This window comes from Ascaphus truei, chromosome 1 (genome assembly GCF_040206685.1).
Source record: "Ascaphus truei isolate aAscTru1 chromosome 1, aAscTru1.hap1, whole genome shotgun sequence".
In the NCBI taxonomy this organism is placed as follows: domain Eukaryota; kingdom Metazoa; phylum Chordata; class Amphibia; order Anura; family Ascaphidae; genus Ascaphus; species Ascaphus truei.
In genome coordinates this window covers 408570479-408592842 of record NC_134483.1, presented here as the reverse complement: position 1 = coordinate 408592842, position 22364 = coordinate 408570479, and the positions used below count along the sequence as shown (strand labels likewise).

The 22364-nt window shown below is 42.4% G+C and overlaps 1 protein-coding gene across 1 annotated transcript in view; it reads right to left on the bottom strand.

The window, feature by feature from the left end:
* LRBA (LPS responsive beige-like anchor protein) overlaps positions 1 to 22364 on the bottom strand; it is a 608431-nt gene that overhangs the window by 336047 nt on the left and 250020 nt on the right. The window contains exons 36-37 of the mRNA XM_075613691.1: positions 15688 to 15854; positions 15547 to 15561 (exon numbers count right to left, since the gene is read on the bottom strand). Of these exons, the coding sequence (XP_075469806.1) occupies positions 15547 to 15561; positions 15688 to 15854 (182 nt within the window). The remainder of the gene's footprint in view (positions 1 to 15546; positions 15562 to 15687; positions 15855 to 22364) is intronic.

Sequence of the window (22364 nt, the reverse complement as noted above, 5' to 3'; positions counted from 1 at the left end):
AGGCACACACACACACACTCGCTCAGACACACACTCGCTCAGACGTACACACACACTCTCTCTGACACACACAGGGGGAGGGAAATCTGATTGGGGGGGGTGTCGGAGTAGGTGCCCTCCGCAACTGCTGCTCGGTGTGGGGAGAAGGAGGACCATGTAAGTGCGCAAGGGGGGGGGGGGGGGGAGTCTGAGCAGGGGGGATCGGAGCAGGTGCCCTCCTCCGCAACTGCTACCCGGTGTGGGGAGGAGGGGGCGGAGCAGGTACCCTCCGCAACTGCTACCCGGTGTGGGGAGGGGGGCCGTGTAAGTGCACGGGGGGGGGAAGGGGCGGAGCAGGGCGGGATCGGAGCAGGTACCCTCCACAACTGTTGCCCGGTGTGGGGAGGAGAGGCGATAGTGAGGTGTCTCTCCTACCGCAGACTCGTTCTTCTATCCCCCAAGCCTCTTATACCCCCTTCCCCCCCCATCCCCCACTCCTCTTATACCCCTTCCCCCCCCATCCCCTACTCCTCTTATACCCTCTCCCCCCGGAGCGCTGTTTACCCGAGCCGCCCTGGTGATACTCAGGTCCTTCATCACCTCAGGTGGCTGCTGCCACACACAGACAGTGACACACAAACACAGTGACCGTGACACAGACAGTGACACAAACACACACACACACACAGTGACAGTGAGACAGTGACACACACAGAGACAGTGACACACACACACAGTGAGAGTGGCACACACACAGTGAGAGTGACACACACACACAGTGAGAGTGACACACACACAGTGAGAGTGACACACACACAGTGAGAGTGACACACACACACAGTGAGAGTGACACACACACACAGTGAGAGTGACACACACACACAGTGAGAGTGACACACACACACAGTGAGAGTGACACACACACACAGTGAGAGTGACACACACACACAGTGAGAGTGACACACACACAGTGAGAGACACACACACAGTGAGAGTGACACACACACAGTGAGAGTGACACACACAGACAGTGAGAGTGACACAAAAACACACAGTGAGAGTGACACACACACAGTGAGAGTGACACACACAGTGAGAGTGACACACACACACACACAGTGAGAGTGACACACACAGTGAGAGTGACACACACAGTGAGAGTGACACACACACACACACAGTGAGAGTGACACACACAGTGAGAGTGACACACACACACACACACACAGTGAGAGTGACACACACAGTGAGAGTGACACACACAGTGAGAGTGACACACACACACACAGTGAGGGTGACACACACACACAGTGAGAGTGACACACACACAGTGAGAGTGACACACACACAGTGAGAGTGACACACACACACACACAGTGATAGTGACACACACACACAGTGATAGTGACACACACACACAGTGATAGTGACACACACACACACAGTGAGAGTGACACACACACACACAGTGAGAGTGACACACACACACAGTGACATTGACGCACACACACACACACACACAGTGACATTGACACACACACACACACAGTGACATTGACACACACACACACACACACAGTGACTGACACACACACACACACACACACACACAGTGACATTGACACACACACACAGTGACAGATACACACACACACACACACACACACACACACACACACACACACAATAAGCCCACCTCTGTAAACACACACACACACACACACATTAAGCCCACCTCTGTAAACACACACACACACACACACACACACACACAGTGACATTGACACACACACACACACACACACACACAGTGACAGTGACAGATACACACACACACACACACACACACAATAAGCCCACCTCTGCAAACAGAAACAATATTAAGGCCTCTCCCCTCTTGGGGTGGGTAAGGTGCCTGGGAGGGGGTATGTGGGTTACCTGGGGCCCAGGGATGGGCAGCTGGAGCAGCATGGCCAGTGCAGCCGAGAGTGACAGGCCCGCGGAGCCTAAAGGGAGGGACAGGGGGCGGAGCCTAAGGAGCCCGGCATTACTGGAGGAGAGAAGGGAGAGGGGCGGGGCTGTAGGAAGAGGCGGGCCAAAAAAAAAATCTTGGCAGAGTGACAGCACGGGCAGCCAATCAGGAGAGGGGGAGTTTTTTAAAAAAAAAAATTTTTTTTTTTAAACCATTCTTGCAGGCTTCCCGGGGGCCGGACCAAATGACTTCGGGGGCCTTATACGGCCCGCGGGACGGAGGTTCCCCACCCCTGCTGTAAGTGAATAGCAGTGAATACCAATTACGTCATCATTTACAACAGGGATAACTATCCCACAATACATACATTTGGCATAAACAGCCTTTAATATTAATTCAGACATTATACTTAACCCACTCAGATTGAAGGACTGCATTTTAATCAAGTGCCCATTCGATTAGTCATAGTAATTGTCATGGAAGAGGGGGTTTGGCCCGGTATTAAAGGGGTTACACCCCATTTGGCCACCCCCTGCTCTCACTTGGGAAGCAAGAGGTTAACTGGACTGAGGTCCAGTAATGTGTTTTTACCCTGCTTCAGCAACCAAATGTATATTCCCCTGTAAATGTGTATTGTTCCCATTCCAGTGTTTGCACCAACACATACACTGGGATTGATGCGGGAGGGAAAGGGTTAATGTTAATTCAGTGTTTATAGCCCTTTGTTCCATTTTCCCACCTTTTCAGGCTCCATTTTGCAGCTCTCCATAGGTCGCCATTGCAGCCCAATGCAACCTTATGGAGATTCCGCCGATTTGGGCCCGTTTCGGTAGAAGACCTGCAGGTGGCGCCCGAGAGAAGGAGCGGCGGTTCCCCATTGTAAGTCAATGGAGCCATCCATTTCAATGGGGATTCCTCGACGCCGACCTCCAGGAACGGATTGGTAGCCATCCAAACCGCAGACTGCAAGAGCGGAAACATTATCTGAAAAAGAGCTTTGATCACTACCCGGTCAAGTTCAATCACAATTGGCATGGGAACCTTAGGTTCTAGGGCACCAAGGAATAAAATTCTTTTTGCCCCTAGACCCTAGGAACCCCCACACTCGACCACCACCGGGTCCGGGAAGGAGGGACCCCCGTAAAGGGTCGCGCTCACCACGAGGGTCGTCCCATTGAATCCCATGGCGGCACCGGCCCATGCATTTCCTATGGCGGCGCCGGCCATTGATTCCAATGGGAGAAAGCCGCGTGGCTTTAAAACGGCTAAGTCCGAAAAATAAAAAGGGTAAGCCCATATCTCCGGGTCTGCGAGTACCAGAGGGTTGGGATTTTGGTCGCATGTAGTCACTGTTCCGGCATGACTGCATGGCCATTTCCGGCCCTCTCCCATCAACCAGACGGAGTATGGGCAAATGTGTAAATTGTGGTTTTCCTATAGACTTCAATGGCGGAGTTGCTCCATTGAAAGCCTATAGCGGCGGAGCCCGTTGATTTCAATGGGAGAGTTCAAAGCAGAGATTTATTTTAGCTATGGCGGAGAATCCTGCATTAAAGTTAATAGGGGATTTTAACTTGTTTTTTGTATCTCCGGTTCTGGGGGTCGTGGATGGCTGAAACTTGGCCATTATTGCAAAGGTCCTCCGGCATGAGGGCCTGGCAAATTTCAGCCCGCTCAGACCCACAGAACGGATTTTAAAATGTGAAGATATTAAAGAATGAATTGTATTTTGGGTCTGGTATAAAAACTCAGAGCCCATATAGTATGGTAAATGCTCAGGGAGGGAGACAAGTGGTCTACAATAAAACCCCTGATCAAAGACTCCCCCACCCTGCTTGTGTATGCGAGCACAAAAGAAAGCAGGACGTGGGTACTTGATAAGTGTTATAATTCACACTTACAGACAAAGGGTTTCCTGACCAGATCCAGGTCTGGTAGACATGTAGGCGCCCTGACTTTTGTGTGGGGCTAAAGAAATGAGACCCCCAGGGCCAGAAGTACGCATGTGCCAACTAGCTGGGGGGCATGGGTTATCAATGTTCCCACGTTAGAGATTGGGTGCAGGTAATTGTTCTCCAAAGACCTGCACTCAATGATAAGGTATAGGACTGGAATTACATATAAACCAGTGTCAGTCCTATACTCTTTGTCTTCAATTTACCAACTACTTGATGCCTGATTGATGTTGAATTGCTAATCCTGTTTCCTGATTACTTCATCATTCCAATCCCTAAGTAAGTGTCATTTCTTGTCTGTTATTTGTACTATCTTGTGTGTTCACCTTCTTTAAGGAATAAATTCTCTTTATTATATCTAAGTCGTGTTCAGTTCAACCCAGTTATTTGGTGTATATTATATCTTATCACAAGTTACCGTGACAGTAATATCATATACTTTCTATACACATCTACAGTATGTAAGCCAAAAGGCTGAGTCCATGGTCAGCGCTTAGGCGCTGACCCATGCTGACGCTTGTCAGTGAGCCCCTGCAGCCACAATGAGAACGGCTTTAGCAGGGGCTCGCGCACGCTTCCGCAGGCGTACCACTTAATTTTTTTTTAGTTTTGGCGCTCACGGGAGCGTAGGGCCGGTCACGTGAGCGGTTCGCCTAATGAGGGCGAACCAGCTCTGTGACGTCACTGGCCCGCCCCCACCCCCCGACGGCGCGCGAACTAAGGCCAGGGAAAGCACCTGCTTTCCCACAGCCTCAGCGCGCCTCCGAACGGCTGCAGTTACCATGGACTCAGCCTAAGAGTCTCATAACCAAAAGAGCCACCACCTGGTTCATTCCAATACAAAAATGCTCATCTCCTCTCTAAGCATCTTCTGCAAAACCTCGTAAAGGCAACAGCTAGAAGCTTCGATTTTATTTACACCTACTCACATTTTTTTACAGCCCAACATTTATATGTTTTTTCTCCCAGATACAGCGTTTTTGCAGTGTGTGTGCGTGTGCGTGTACACTAATGTCCAAGCATACAGACTGTTTAAAATATAAGAAAATAGCAAACGAGAACAAACTGCATAGAAATGAATACATGGAACTGGAAATTCCTGCTGCCAGAGTTTACAATTTGTATACACAGTAGAAGACATACAAAACAGATCTTCATAGTATAAGTGCCTCTAATACACAATTATAACGTAGAGTAATTTAAAAAAAGGATATACAGAAACTACTCTAAACATTGAGGCCGGTTTACAGTAGTCAAAGCTGGAAAGGATTATGTAGCTGTAGACAACTTATTCACACACGATTCTGACGCGGTTATTTAAATATTGCCACAATTCTGCAAGGTGAATAATCACAAATTCATACCAAAAAAAGACAAACTACCTGGAGTGCTTCACATGGTACAGTATCACTATATAATCACATATTTACTCTGAAGAGAACCCATCTCCGTTAATGATTTGGTCCATATGGGAGACTCTTGGTGCCACGTGAACTTTCTTTACTGTTCAGTAGTAAATAGGAGATATCCGATTATTAAAAATGTGCATTAAAAATTCATAAAAACATTCCTGTGCATGTTTATACATTGCAACAGAATTGAATCAAAGTGTAACATCACACCAACATAGACCCTTTGTAACAGAGAACGGGAAATGGTATGGATAGCAGCTGTCTGTCACACATACGGGTGGTAGCTATAGAAATGAAGGTGCTGGGTCTTGTAGCAATTTACATTTGAAATGAAATCCTCTGCACTTGTCCACCAGACGTCCAGAACAAGGAAAAAGCGGAATGTTGGTGTGTATTTTACAATAAATACACAATGGATTGTATGAGGAGCTGAGCGTGCAGCCTGTGAATGTAACTTTCGCCTCTGTAGTTGCCTGGTACAGGACAATGGCCCTGGTGTCATTGTAATTACGCCATTATACACAAGCTCATTTTGTTGGGATATTGCAGTTCAGAAAAGGCCAATAAGTAGGAAAATAAATAATAATTCAAAGAACATACTGAAAGCAAAGTTACAGAGAAACGTATCACACACTGCAGGTCGTTTTAGGTTTTAACAGTTTGCATATAAGATTGAAAGAAACGTTACCATATCATAATGAGAAAACTGAACTGGATGGGATGTCGGGATTCCAGGATAGCTGAGCTTCAGCACAGGTGAATCAACTAGAGGCTCAGTCGAAGACCGAGCCTCTTAGTCACCTGAGTCACCTGTGCTGAAGTTCGGCTATCCTAAAAACCTGACATTCTGGGGGGGACTGGAGGACTGGCTTTAAAGCACAGCTTCAGTACAGAAAATGGGGTTAAATGTAAACATTTAAAGAACCAATCCCACCAAAATTAAACTTGTTTAAAAAAGAAAAAAAATAACTACATCAGTTCTGTAGTATTAGATAATACTTACTACTCATTTTTTCAACTCTTAATGCCATTTTTAATGAGTTATAACATACGGATAATCCTTTCATAGCTACAGGTTTTAAACACTGTCCCAGCAGTGCAAGATCTTTGTAACACTTTCCTGTTATCATTTGTTAAAAAAGAAAATGTGAGGCGCTTCTAATAGAGGTGCAATAAATGTGAATAATAAACCTTATAAAAACCTTTTATAAAAAAGTGCTCATTAATAATAATAATAATAATAATAAAAAATAAAATATATATATTAAAGTGAACTTCGCTGCTCAACCCTCTGTGGAGAAGATCCAATTCCTCCTGTTGTGGATTGTAGGGAGAAGCTTGTGGGGAGCGCAGATGTCACCATATGTGGGAAAAGAAATATAAATATAGTGTAATATGTTCTATAGATTCAACAGTCAATTCAAAGAGTCACGATTGGGAACTCACACTTTCCCAGTCAGAGATCAGCAGTGGAGATAGTAATGCAGACTTGATCAGTGTGGAGTATCAGGAATCAGCAGCATAATCCCTCAATGTGAAAAGATAACACACTTAGTGCAACATTGCATGTTCCAGTAAATTATTTATCAGAGGCAATAGGTATTGCACTTCCATTAGGCACTTTGTGCATAGACACGTAACAATAGTGATGCGCAGCTTGTGTATGCCTCCAGCACTGCTCCCAAGGTAGCATCGCGTCACTTCCGGTCGATCCGTCGCGTCACTTCCGGTTGTGATCGATCGCAATGATGGAATAACCAGGGAGAGGGGAAGATGCTCTATACACTTCTCAGGCTGCTGCAGGTTCAACTCAACGCGTTTCGCTTGCTTGGCAGCTTCGTCAGGAGTTCAATCTTCAGATACAGATTGGAACGCAGCGTGTTTCAAGACACTGGATATCTTCTCAGCTGTTCTTTATCTTCTTTCAAAGAGAAGGTCTCGGGAAGTCTGGCAGCTGTTTCACGCATCTTGGCGCGCTTCTTCACAGGGGGAGGAACCTGTTATCATTTGTTGCCAATATTCCCAACAGTTTGAGCTGTAAACTGTAACAATAAATGTCACCTTAGGAATATAAGGTACATTGTAGCTCCTGAGTTACACTGACTAAAATGATTGATTTGAAACTGAAAAACGGCCATTTAGTGAACCCTGGGAAGCAGGATTTTTGCTGATCGATAGGCAGCATAGGTAGTTTTCAATAAATGAAAAAATCAAACCGCGCTCTTGTTTCCTAAAAGGGATCTTGAAGTAGATCAGCTCTCCCCTCTTGCTGCTGCTGTGATGTGAAGGTACCCCTCCTCCACCAATAACCGTTGCAGGAAAGCTCCAAACGCCAGATGTTAATGAAAAATAAACACAGAAGCGCACCAAGGGTCAAGAAATATGTAATAACAAGTTAAATAATAACATGTAAAAACTTACATATAAGGATATACAAGTCCAGTAGCGGTCAGTGCACAGGTAGTCAGTTCAAGTGGGTTTGTGGGCACAGGGGGTAAGTGCTGAGGCTCCCAGATCAGTCCCGCATGCTGGGGCTGGCTTTCTCGGCAAAACTCTGTTACTTCCGGGTTGCGGCTTCTCGCAGGACCCGTGTATAGTAGTCCACCACAATCGCCGGTATTCCAACACACATCCCACTCGAGCGAGCAGAAGGAAATGGCTCAAACCTCTATGGGAGGGCTGGAACTTGTGCAACCAAAAGTCTGAATACCAGTGTGCACTGTGTGAACTCCGCAACGCGTTTCACACAATTCAGTGCTTCATCAGGCAGTTTTTAGGACACCTACAGGGGGGCCTTTTATACAGTCACTCCAATATGCAAATTAAATAAATAATGTGTATAATAGGCACTGTGAGTGCAATGTGACAATGAAACGGAGAGTGTATAAACACTCTTCTATGGATGATAAAGTATATACTGTAATATAAATGTGTATAAGTTCATAAATGCATAATAAAGTAATCATGAATATAAATTAATTAATTGATGAATTTTTCCAAAGGAGTGTTGTATTAATGCACTGCTGAAAGCCACCCATGTAGGTGGTAAAAACATACTTGGTCAGGCAATAATAAAATAATATCACAAGACCACAATTAATCTCAATAATAATAAATACAGTACACTACATAAAAGATAAGAAAAAAACAAATATGAGCGAAAAAGATGAAAGAAAAAAGGAGGGAGGGAGGGGAAGGGAAAAGGATAAAAGACAGAAAAAATTGTGGACTAGGGAAAATAAAAATAAGGGGGTGGAGGGAAAGGAGAAGAACTAGGTATTCACAATACAAAACCTATTGCCCATCTATCTTAAAAAAGGTGCGAGTTCGATATAGTCATTAAGACCTCCTGGGTATTTCGACTGCAGTGTAAAGATCCAAAACTGCTCTCTTTTGGCAATTTGTAGATCTCTATCTCCTGCTCTTATATCACCCACAATCCTCTCAATTCCCATATATTGTACACCCACCGTACTACAATTATGTACATCTTTGAAGTGGGCCAGGAGGTAGGGGTTTGGAGGCGAATTCTAATTTAGGGATATTAGTAATATTACGTAGGTGCTCCATGATGCGTAGCTTCAAATTTCGTTTGGTTCTGCCCACGTATTGCAGTCGGCAACTACACTGCAGTATATATACTACATACGTGGACAGAGTCAATGTAACTCGAAATTTTATAATCAAGCCCTGTAACATGAGATTTGAAAGATTTGTGCGTTAGCATCTTGGGGCAAATCTTGCATCTGGCGCATCTATGATTTCCCACTACTCCTAATGTATCCCTCAAATCTTTTTTTATTGGTTTGTCCGTGCCCTTTAACAAATATGGGGCAAGAATAGTTTTGAGGGTTTGAGCTTTTTTAAACACAATTGGTGGTTTTTTTGCAACGAAATTTTTTAAAATAGGATCCATAAGTAAAATATGCCAATGTTTTGACAAAATTCTTTTTATGGAATTATGGGGCCTATGCAGAGAGCAGCGCTATTTCGAAATTCGCCATTTTTTGGAGAAAATCGCGCAGAAAGCAGCAGAAAATGGCGAGTTCCGAAAAACGCGCCAATTTTTCTTTTCTATTTGTAAAACTCGCCGCGCGGCTGGCGAGAACCTTAATCTCGCCAGTTTTAAAAATATCCTAATGCAGAGAGGCACGAACGGCATCTAGCGGCTGTTCGCGCCAATAAAATGGCGCGATTGTCTCCTTTTTGCCTCGCCAGAAAAAATTGGCAAGAAGCTGCCGCTCGCGGCCATTGCAAAGGGAAAAAAAAGGCGCGAATTTGTTTTTACACGTTTCTGAAGCGCGCATCTTGCCAATTTAAACTCGCCACACGCATCCATGTTAAACATAGCAGAATTCGCACTTTTCTGCATATGGAGAATAAAACTCTCCAAAAAAGCTACTTTTTAATAAATTCGCCAATTTTAAAATTCGCTGCTCTCTGCATAGGCCCCTATGTGATTTATTAAATTGAGTTACAAAAAAAGGCGTCTCTTGTTTAACTTTAATATGGTCTACAGAAATAGATTTAGTTGCGTGTATATTATCAATTTGTTGACCATTAAGTACTTAGTTTGTTTTTGGCAATTTGTTGTTTTTTACTTTTCTTTCTTAATAGTGATTCTCTATTTTTGTTTAATGCTTTCAGGTAGGATTCAGAGATAAGCTCCTCTTGATAACCCTTTTGCCTAAAGCGTTCAATAAGTACCTTAGATTGTTCCTTATAGGTATCAATATTTGCACAATTTCTTCTAATGCGAAGAAATTGGCTATAAGGAAGGTTGGTAATGCATTTCTTTTCATGTCCGCTCTCAGGGTGTAGGTAAGTATTAACATTAGTTTCTTTAAAAAAGGTTTTAGTTAAGAGGGAATCACCCCGGGGATAGATAATCAAGTCTAAAAAGTTAACATGATCCTTCTGGACATCACTGGTAAAGGTGAGATTAAAATTGTTGGTATTGATCTTATCAACAAAGCTATCAAATGACGCCTTGTCACCATCCCAGATGACCAGAATATCATCGATGTATCTCCTCCACAGTTTTAGCTGAGGAGGAGACACACCGAAACCCCAAATGTGCACTGACTCCCACCATCCCATATAGAGATTCGAGAAAGATGGTGCAAAACGTGTCCCCATTGCAGTGCCGCAGTGTTGTAAATAAAATTCATGCTGAAATAAAAAATAATTGTGTTGAAGGATAAATTCTATAGAATCGTGAATAAAGTGACGTTGAATATGTGGAAGTGTATCGTGAAGTTAAACTTGTTGAAAAAAAAAATAACTACATCAGTTCTTTTGCATTAGATAATACATTTTTTCAACTCTTAATGCCATTTTTAATGAGTTATAATTTACTGATAATCCTTTCATAGCTACAGGTTTTAAACACTGTCCCAGCAGTGCAAGATCTTTGTAACACTTTCCTGTTTGTTATCATTTGTTGCCAATATTCCCAACAGTTTGAGCTGTAAACTGTAACAATAAATATCACCTTAGTAATATAAGGTACATTGTAGCTCCTGATTTACACTGACTAAATTGATTGATTTGAAAATGAAAAACAGCCATTTAGTGAACCCTGGGAAGCAGGATTTTTGCTGATCGATCGGCAGCATAGGTAGTTTTCAATAAAGGTAATCAAATGATGCATATATTAATGCAGCAGTCCAAGCTGCCATCCCCCCCTCCCCTTCAATATGTGCAACAATACAATCCACACAATGATAAGTAATTTGCTAAGTTTCTGATCGATCAGTGAGACTCGGCTCAGGGGTTCACTAAATGGCTGTCAGTGCAGCAGAAGAGGGCCAGAGATGCAACATTCTGTGGGGAAGATCATGTGACCAAGCAGTCGAGAGTGCGAGAGAAAGAGAGACTCAAAAAAGGGGTGTGCCAGAGCCTGTTTCAGAAAAGGAAGGGGATGTGACTTTGTAAATGATTGCTATAGGGGAAAAATAAATAAATATATACAGCAAAAGGAAATGTATTTTAACACACACACACACACACACACACACACACACACACACACACACACACACACACACACACACACACACACACACTGTATTGCCTCTTTAAAAAGAATTAGATCAGTCTTCAGCAGGTCTAAAGAGTAAAAAGCCCCACAACTTATTTCACATACAACACACAGGTGTTGGCTCAGTAAATGTAAGGCATATTTTGGAGTAGGAGTAAAGGCTGTGCTAATTAACTATGCTCACCTAATAGGCATATATTAAGGCATCACAATCCTTACCTTTGCTATACTACCTTTAGCAACAGAAAGGGGTACATTGCTTGGTAAAGTATATTAGAGGTATGTATCTCTGCCATTTACCTTTAATATTCGCTTCCTACTTCGCAAATGTAGGCTTTTCACACTTGAAAACCTAATGGCAATGAGCAGCACAAGTGGGATATGCAAAATACACTGGCTGCAGTAGGGGCTACTGTGACGGTCGGAGGTAGCTGGCCTTCATTAATAAAAGTGAAGCCTGGCCGGTTGCCTCTAGAGACCGTGGGTAATGGGCCAACAGAGTTAGCTCTTGGGTCCAGTAAGGTAAAAGCATGTATTTTCTGTAACCATGTTCCCATATACGGACCCCTGCAGGGTTGTGGGATAGGAATGCCAAGAAGGGTTCGGATTTCCCCCAGGAGATAGCTGCAGGAAAGTGACTTTAGGAGCAGGAGATTAAGGGTGGATATTAGGGATCACCTAGGGTTTAAAAAAAAAAAATGTTGCTGACCAGAGTAGTTAGTAGTACTGTTAAATTATACACTATTTGCAGATAACATGAGGGTACCCGTCTGTACATAAGAACGGGGTGGGCTATGGAAGTCCCATGTAAAGTATAGCAAAAAACCCTGAACTATTTAGGGGCTTTTGGGGTTCCTGGTGTCCGAGAGACATGAGATTTTTGGAGTGTAAAGTTTTTGGTAGGATATTTGGGTCGAAATTTATTCCTTTTGTTGCAGGCGTTCGAGGAACAAAGTTACTAGAAGTTCCCATAATGCTCCCCGGCGTGCAGGCATGATTTGTGGATACGCAAGGAGAATTTCACAGGGGCTATACAGTGTCCCCCAGACTCCTACTTTTCAAGCTCATGTATCCCAGACTTAGGTCCCACACATATATAAGGTTCCCCAAAGTTTATACTGTATTAAAGTATGGTTCATTGTGTTTTATACATTATGTATTCATGTCCATACAGTCAGATGTGAATTAGCATTTCAGTTCCACTAGCCCAAGTATAGGGATTCACTGTGATAATTGCAAAAGACATGCAGGATTATGGTACATAGTGGTACATAATAAGGGTGAAGGGCTGTGGACTTGCTGTCTTCAGAGAAAGCCTTTGTTTCAACTAGATCCACAGGTGTCAGGAACACAGGTGGGTATGGGGCTAGCCAGGAAAACGGATGCTGGGTTTCAAACTCATACATGTAGACACATTTTTCATTGGTAAATTTTTGAATTTTCCCCTCCTATCCATCGAATGCACAACCACAATCCGTGCTCTAATTGGCTGCCAGCCCTTTCAATGTTAGAATTAGGCAGCAAGCCCTATACAAGGTTAGCAGATAGCTCCATTTTTTGTTGGAGATTTGATTAGACAAGGAGCTGCTGGCGGGCTTCTCAAAGGTGCTTGTGTGAAAGAGCTATACACACCTGCAGAGAAGCATGGAGATGCCCAGCCAGCAGGCTAGAACCAACTGGAGCGAACAGAGTAACATCTTTTGCTGAAGCAGGCGCCCTGCAACTGGTAAACGGCTAGATCTCAACCCCCAGACCCCAGTAAGTGTGTATATTTTCTGTATTTTGTGTGTTTCCGAGGTCTTCACCCGAATAAACCTCCTTTTATTTCACTGCCTTGTTTTGCCTATTGACTGTTCCCTTAAATATAAATGTGTTAAAAGACCTGGTCTATCATGACAGTTACTTAGGAGTTCATACTGACGAAGGTGAGACATTAGGGGGTCTGACATAACAGCATTAGGATCCAAGAAGCAGAAGCCATTTTGTTTGACTATTTTAGTCCGCCATATTGTCTTGTCTTTGTGAGTTTTAATGTCATCTTTCTATGTGAAGAAATCTGTGTGATAGAGAATGGAATGTTTTCGCTCCTAGCTGACTTTATTGATCTTTCCTCATCCAATCAGCTTCAAATTGAAAATGTAAACAGGCCAGAAGTTGTGAGAAACCTTGAGATAAGCTCAGATTCTTACAGAGAAACTGATTCTCATACAATGTGCCAAGTGGCAGAACAGGCACATCCCATTTAACCCCATAATGGTTTTTAGCTTAGACATTTATTCAGTATTATTATGTACAGAGGCGGCACATTTTATTTGAGTGCGGCTAGCTCCGCAAGCCGGGGGATGCCCCGGCATGCTAGCCGCACTCCCTCGGCATGCCGCGCGTCATCGGCGTGCCGCGCGTCATCGACGCGCGCTCACGCGTCATCGGGTGCCTGCGCCCCCTGCATGCGCGTTCAGGGCTCCCCGAGGGAGCCCTGGTGTCCCGCGATGTGGGGGACGGCGGCAGGGGGTTCCGGGGGACCCGGCGGACCCGGCGAGCGGAGGGAGAAAGCCCCGATCGGAGGGCGCTCCTCCGCGGCTTCGGCGCGCGCCAGGCACATCCCGGCGCGCGCATGGTTACTGCTGCGGCCGAGACCGGGCAAATGCTCAAATAAACTCGGCCGCAGCAGAATTACAAAATGACATCAGCTTTAGTATTGTTATAAAAAAAAAAAATCATCATTCCCTGATGAAGTGGCCTTTATAGTTGCTACGAAACTAGTTGGAATTATACTTTTATTGATCTACTAGTACCCTTAGTATTCTATCACTTTGCCTCCCACGCCAGCTTCACTTAACCAGCAGAGCTGACCCTGATCGGTGAGACTGTCCCTCTACTAGCTACTCCTAAACGGAGCTTGGGATTTATCTACCTGGATTACGTGGAAGCCTAAAGGGAACCCTCCGCTTCTAAAGAGCCCAGCAGATGAAAGCATAGCCTGATAGGACTGCAGATTCCTGACATTGGGTGATCCGCTGCAGCCTTCTCCTGTGTCCTGATATCTGAGTGGTAACAACTGTCATAGTTACAGTGACATGCCTGTTTTACCTTTATCTGATGTACACAGAACCTTGAATTACCTTTTAATATAAATTGTTCATTCTTACTTCACCATGAGCGTTGTGCGCTGTTATGTCTTTTGTTTTGTCTAGATTCAGGGTCTTGGACCACCCTATCACAGCAGCAGACGCTCCATATTGGTAACCTAGTTACTTATACTCACTTGGGTATTAAGTGGTTAATGCACTTTATTTCAATTCACTCTGTTTATTCATTATAGTTGCGCACTTGTACTGTGTTTTTCTTTAGTATTGTTATGTATTACAAAATTAGGTAATATTTAGTGACGTGCAAGCCCCCCCCATAAAGGGATGGAGCTTTAGGTTTTAGGGTAGAAATATATGGCATACCGTGTTATCTGGGGGAGAGCTTTTTGTTTTGAAGCTTTCTCCGCTGTGTGCACCTGAAATAAACTCATTTGATAACTAAATCTTTGTTGTAACATTTTTACAGTTTTTACAATACTTATTGGAGGAGAAGACTATGCAGCAGCAATTCCACCGTTTCAGCAGTGGCCAGATTGTACTTTTCGGTTGCTCGAGAATATACAACTGCGACAGGACCGACAAATTAGGAATGCAATCCATAAAATAAAAAATTAAAAAAAAAAAGGAAAACAAGGGCAAAAAAGAAATCTTAATAAAGCATAATAATTTGGGACAGGCAAAGTCACAAGATACTAGAATGTACATGCTAAATTGTGTTCAAATTAAAGACAGTAATTTGAGTGTACTTTTAACTATAAACTTTGAGTTACCATGTTCAGATATTTTATAAAGCACCCTCGCCCGTTGGTCTATACCAGGCATGGGGCAACGCCAGTCCTCAAGGGCCACCAAGCGGTTAAGGTTTTAAGGATATTCCTGCTTCAGCACAGGTGGCTCAGTCACTGGCTCAATTGACTGCACCACTTGTGCTGAAGCAGGGATATCCTTAAAACTGGACCGGTTGGTGGTCCTGGAGGACTGGAGTTGCCCTCCCCTCATCTATACAGTGAACATATCCAGGGTACACACCAAGCACAGCTTATCAGCACCAGATTTACCGATTGACTAAACATACTAAAAAAATTAAAATAAATGCATTTCTTTTGGACGACTTCTACAATTATTATTGTTACACAAGTCTACTCAAGCCGAGTTTGAATTAGAAATTAATTTTACCTGACCTCAGTGGATATACACGGAGAAAACTTGGGTGGATACAGTTCCAAGATGTTCTTACCTTAGTGCAGAGCTCCCCCAAGCTCCGTGCTTGTCTGTGAGGATGTTGATAATTTTCTGGATCAGCTGGGTTGCAGTTACATGATCTCGGTACTTGGCTGCCCTTATTAAATGGTCGCACATCTTCTCATCTTCTCGTTTGTCTGCTGAATACTGTGCGCACAATGACTGAAAGTACACAAATCAGGGATATTTGCTTTAACGTCACATTACTAGTTAAAAGGAGACAACAGTATAACTAGAAAGTGGACCATTTTTTCTTAAACAGCATTATTTGTGTATTTCTTACAGGCTATCCAGATGTTCCCATTACCCTTTTTGTTTATATTTGTGATTTGTTCCAGCTTTTGTCTCTTGCAAGGGAGCTACACTATTACTTACACACTAAATCATAAGTGAATGAAAAAGTTGTTTTAAACACTTGATTTAGTTGCCTGTTATTTCCAACTTCTGTGTCGCTTTTATGTACAGTAAAGCAAACTGAACACCAGACAAGAATTTACTTGACCAACATTTGTTTTACAAAAGTTATCAACACTTCAGAATACAAATATTCCAACGGATTAGGCTGCTGCTGGACACTAAAATTATTAGGCAATTTAACAATATAACTTTTGCATCAACAGTAACAAATTCAGATTGAGGAAATTTGTTTACCCTGCTTTATCTGCCTAATTTAGCATCAAATGATTATGCTACAATAAAATCACACACACACGCACACTTTTCACCATTATCTCTCAGGATACAATGTTTTCACTGCAGCTAAGGATTCTGGGGAATGACATGCAAATGAGCACACAAGTGTCACCTTTGCTTCAAGCTTATGCCTGCCGCATAAAAAAACTGTCTGCAGAGTCTGGGTTAAAGAATTGCATAACCAGTAAACCTACTCAGGGACAGCTTTTTAAACCTTTGGGGTCTTAGTGTGAGGATGGTAAAACTGGCTATTTTCTATATACTGGTTATATTTTCTACATATAGCAAATATTAAGGCTTTCCGCAATGTAATTTATTTGTTTATTATTCAGCCGTTTTACCACGGATTCCTTTACAACTGTATTCAAAACAATGGATCATGATGAACATGATTCATCCCCCTGTTTACTTTTCTTTATGTATGCCAGTTTTTTTTTATTTAAGTCCTTAGAGAACATTGGGATAAAGCAAAGTAGTATGACTTTATAAAGCATGAAGTTCCCCGTGTGATTTCCAATTACAAGTAGTAGTGGACTCGAGAGTAATCCAGAAGTCCAGTGCTCTAAAAACTTTAAAGTTGAATTAAAGCTGGACAATAGCTATGCTCTATACAAATAGACACTATGGGCCTCATGCAGAGAGCAGCGCTATTTAAAATTGGAGAGGGGAATAAAAAGTAGGTTTAATGGAGAGTTTTATTCTCCATATGCAGAAATGGGCGAAATTCGCTATTTTTAGCATTACTGCATGTGGAGAATTGTAAATGAGGAGATGCGCGCAGCTGAAAGGGAATTTTTTTTTTCCCCTATAGCCGGCGAGCTCCTGCTTCTTGCCAACTTTAGTTGGCGGAGAAAATTTTAGAAAATCGCGCCAAAAACAGCCACTAGATGGCGAGCGCGCCTTTCTGAATTCTGATTTTTTCAGACTGGCGAGATGTAGTTTCTCGCCAGCCGCGCGGTGAGATTTTCAAATAGAAAAAAAAATTACGCGTTTTTCCTACCTCTCTATTTTCAGCTGTTTTTTGCGCGATTTTCTCCGGAAAATGGCGAGATTTTAAATAGCGCTGCTCTCTGCATGAGGCCCTAAGTCTTTGTCTCCTCATGTATAAATCGTGAGAAGCCACTAACTGATAAACATTTTTCAAATGGTCATTTCTGTCCAAGTTGCATTCTTCAGCTGTGCATCGGTTTCCTTCTTGGATTCTATGCTTATGCAGCTACATTACTGGCAAATCTGGACCCCAACGTTCTACATCAAGTTCTTTTCAGATACAAACATGGCATGTCTACAGTGTCACACACCATTTTAATAAATACTGTAGTGCTTCAATATTTGCAAATGTTTAATTGGATTAAATGGATGAATTCTTAAATGAAATTGAAAATGACAATTACTATGTCTTTTGGATCCAAGAGGCTGTCATCTTGAATTTGTGGTGTCATTTAGGACAATGGAAGCATCAGATACACCAGTGGTCCCAAACTTCTCTTCAGGCTGAGTGCCAGACCAGATTTCGGAGGCAACTGCCCAACATTCTATTCCTATGCAAACGAAGTTCATCATTTACCTGTGTGCAAGTGTCCCAGTTATTCTTAAAACCACTGAGATACACTGAAGTAAATGCAGATACATTACAAAGCCGTACTAATGAAAAATGGACATTTTCTCTCAATCCTGTGATGTATGGAAAAAATTGACAGATTTGTGCGGTTGCAGTAGGCACAAAAGGCTATAGAGATTGGCAATTCATTTCAATGCACGTATAAAAAATAAAATAAAAAAAATCAGCACATTTTAATATTGATATTTGTTTTTATATTTTTATACACAGATTATGTCAGGGTGTCCCTCCAGAGCTAAAGCTCAAACAGAATATATTTTCTTGTGTAAATCTTCACAAGAGTAGAACATTTTTATTTCCATCTTTCAACTATACTTAAAAGCTGTTTAGTTTGCCTTTAACTTTTTCCTTTAGCTGCAGTTTCCACGATCTTTAAAAAAAAAAAAAAAAAAAAAAACGCACAGAAAACAATATTTACATATGTTATCTTTCCTATGGCAAAAGTATGTGAAGAACTCCCCAGCAGGGGACAAATCGGTGCACAGCATAGATGAATAGATGAATAATCAGAAGGATTTATTGAATAAAAAAACATGGACAAAAAAGAAAGCACTGATACAGTCACAGTTACTGATAAATCTGACAAATCCTTCAATAAATCCTTCTGATTATTCATCTATGCTGTGCACCGGTTTGTCTCCTGCTGGGGAGTTCTTCACATACTGGGTCTAGACACCAGGGAGCACGCAGAGCAGAAGATCCATTAACGCTGTTCAAATTTGGAAGCTACTGGCTACCATATATTTACTATCTACATGGCAGGAGATGACGTCACGCGTTTTGGGCGGAGAGGTTTGAGGGTCCCGGCGGGAATCACTACAGGCGGTGACGCGGAGCTGTGAGAGCCGCTGCTGAGCAGAGGAGAGCAACGCGGGAGACGTGGATTCCACACTCTACATCAACAGTGCCGTGAGAGATGAGCCAGTCGAGGTCTACTCCCTGATACAAGCGTGCAGACATCTACTTGATACACCACACCAGGCTTCCCCCTCTCCAGTAGCCCAATACTAAGCCGTGAGTACCATCACCCACTGAGGGATTATTCTATGACTGTAAAGCGGAACTTCTCCCTTATTTCTCTATTTGTGAGAGACTTTTGAGCGCCGGATTCCTGGAGCACCTTATGCTCTGATGTTTTTTGTCTATGGGAAAAGTATTACTTGCATGGGCCCTTAAACCGACATATCTTTAAAACATTCCAATAATCCTTTTCCATTCCACACTTGTGTAGTTCTAAAGCCATCTGTTTGAAATTGGTGTTACAACAATCTCACCGTTCGGTTACACATTTATTTCAATTGATCCTCGATCGGTAAAAGAGATCACATTTTAGCCACAATTTCCTACGTGTTCTCCTTCCACTTTTTTTTTTTTAAACACTTCACCAGATACCTACTGTAAATTTATACATGTTATATTACAACCCAGCTATTTTAAGCCCTTATTTGGAATGTCCAAGAAGTACCTTTTCACGTATAAACAATTAGGACTTTTGTTTAATACTTGTATTGTTAACATCCCAACAGGAAATGTTCTCTCCTAGATATTGCCTCTTAAACTGAAATGTTGTTACTTTCTAATTTGCGTCACATACTGATTAATATGCAGTACACGTATAAACAGTTTAATAAGATGGAACTTTTCTGTCATTAGTAGTAGAGATGTGCAAAACATCACAATGCATTTCACTAGTTTGTAAGTGTTTTCTTTCCCAAATTCAACACTGCAAAATATCGCCAGGCAGGGAGTGAAACATGAGCAGCTTTTGTATCGCTCGCGATCTAATGCAAACCTTTCGCACATCTCTCATTAGCAGTTATTATTCTGCACATTACTTCTTTTGAGGTCTTCTTAGTCTCATAACATGTAAAAGACTGAATTGTTTGCAAAATACTGCACTTTACGAAGAGAAAACCATACATTGAATGCATTTGTAGCTAGTGCAAAAAGAAAGTGTAATTTCAGAAGCTTACTTTCACATTACCCACCCGGGTGTTTTGAGTTATTGTCCAACAATATGTAAAATAGTCGATGTGATGGATTTGCTAAATGGGCTACTGCTTATGATTTTGTTTGGGTCAGAAAATGACATCCGGTACCAAACTAAGAGTACAGCTTGTCCGTGTATAGCCTCCAACTTCCCCAACGTAGACGCTCATCAGATACAGAAAATGTGCACGCTTATTTTAAAAGAGTTGTTTTCAAGTTGCTTGGAAATGCACAATTCTAAAACCGGTATCCAAGGAAGCTGAAATAGTAAATGTTTTAAAGTGCTCTCTAATGGTCTAATGGATCCGTCTTTACAATTTGAACAGCAACTTTTCATATCGGACATAAAATCCATAGATATAAATCACATTAGAGGCCTATTCTTTCCTGATTATCAATCTCTGTCTCTTTGTGGAACATTAAGGTTACGTTTGACCTTAAAACATGATAAAATGGAAATCGAGCTATGTAGTTCTATTAAGAAAACAAATCTTGTAAACTTGCAACATGTATACAAAGGGCCTTATAAATATTATTCAAATGTCTGAAACACTGATGTTTCACAAATATCAAAAGTAACTTGGGTTTTACAAATACATTGTATTCATAGCGTTACTTTTTTTACAGATTACTATGGAGGCACAGAAATGTATCACACGATCCAGGGGGAGCATAGGGAAAAAACACATAAAAAACGCCTACAATGTGACGCAGCTGGGGAAGAGGACTCCTGGGCATCCCACGCATACACCAACGATCCGCTGTAACGCCGTGGCCGGAAGTGACGACATCGTCTCGCGACCGGAAGTGAGGCAGCGTCACCCGCCAACGGAGGTGGTGATCGGGTTGGAGCTCCAGACGGAGGCGGTGTGGTGAGAGACGCAGTCTATCTACATCCAAGCCGCGTCAATTTAGCTTTTATAGCTATTAATGCTGTTTTTACTTTGATACACTGTAGTGTGCATTTTACCAGATTTTTGATAGGGTCATACCGACAGATCTGTACTATGTGTGTTCTTCTCCCTCTCTCGCTGAGGTACATCCCGTGAGGTACAAGAGCCAGTGACATGCATCCATCAGTTTATTCATCTCTATTGCCTGAAAACTACTATCTTCTTGTGAGTAGAAATAACACAAGAGCCAAGCTATATATGGTTAATCCCAGCACTGTTTATATTTCTGCACTTAGAGCGTTTTTTATGTGTTTTTCCCTATGCTCCCCCTGGATCGTGTGATACAAGTTCTACTCTTTGGGGATAAGTGAAAACAACCCCACCAGAGGGTTGAAGCAGAGGGGTATTACATTTAACTTTCTTATCACTTGTGAGTCATATATTGCACAGTTATATCACATCGAGTCACTTGATATATTTTAAGGCTTAGCGCCTTGTTTACACCTTTTTGCGGCACAGAAATGTAAACATCAAATTTATCACACGGCAGGAAATTAAATGATCACACAGTAGAGATTTTCAGAGCATTTTACAAGAACCGCAAAGGTGCAGATCATGCAGATGGTGAGATTAGTTGCACAGGTCCAATATCCCCCACAGGCTACGGTGGTGGATTCAAATTGTAAATTTAACTTGTGTGCTATGAATTGTAGATTAAGATCGCAAACTGCACCTATTCACAGTGAGAAAGCTATACCTGTTCACTGCTCCCAAAAAGTAACATGACAAATGGAAAGTATAAGGGAGGAAAGAACTGGAACAAGAGGGAAAAAAGAAAAGAAAACTGGGTAGAAAGTTGTTTCAAAATCTACTAATATGAAAGCAAAAACAATCTAAAAACACAAGACTTTGCGTATTCTGATCTGCATGACTGGTTGATTTCAAGTGCTGGTTGTATTAAGTGTGGAGTTTGAACCAGGAAGGGGTTAAACAAGGTACATAATATTGAAGTACAGTTTATTGTTAGTACTTATAAACTTCATAGTTGCTACAATGAGCAGGATTGAAAATGCCACTCAATGCACATCTTGCCACATGTATGTGCATTTGGAGCAGCTGTACCAAGGAGCATACCGCTGTGAGAAGTGTGAGTGGGTGGTCTCTTTAGAGTCAGAGATTGCTGATCTGAAGAGGAAACTTGCAATATTGAGGGACACTAACAATCTTGAAAGGGGTTTAGTGCTCACTGAGCAGGCCCTTGCTTCGATTAGTGGTGCATATGGTGGCGCTGTTAGTGAGGAGCAGGAAGGTAGCTGGGTAACAGTTAGAAGGGGAAGCAGGGGCAAAAGGGAGAGGCAGGCCAGTTCTGAGGTGACCCATCCCAATAGATTTGCCATGTTGAGTGAAGATATTGGGAGTGTGTGACGGGAGCTTTGTGACAGGCTATTAATAATACACCACCAAAGATATAACTGG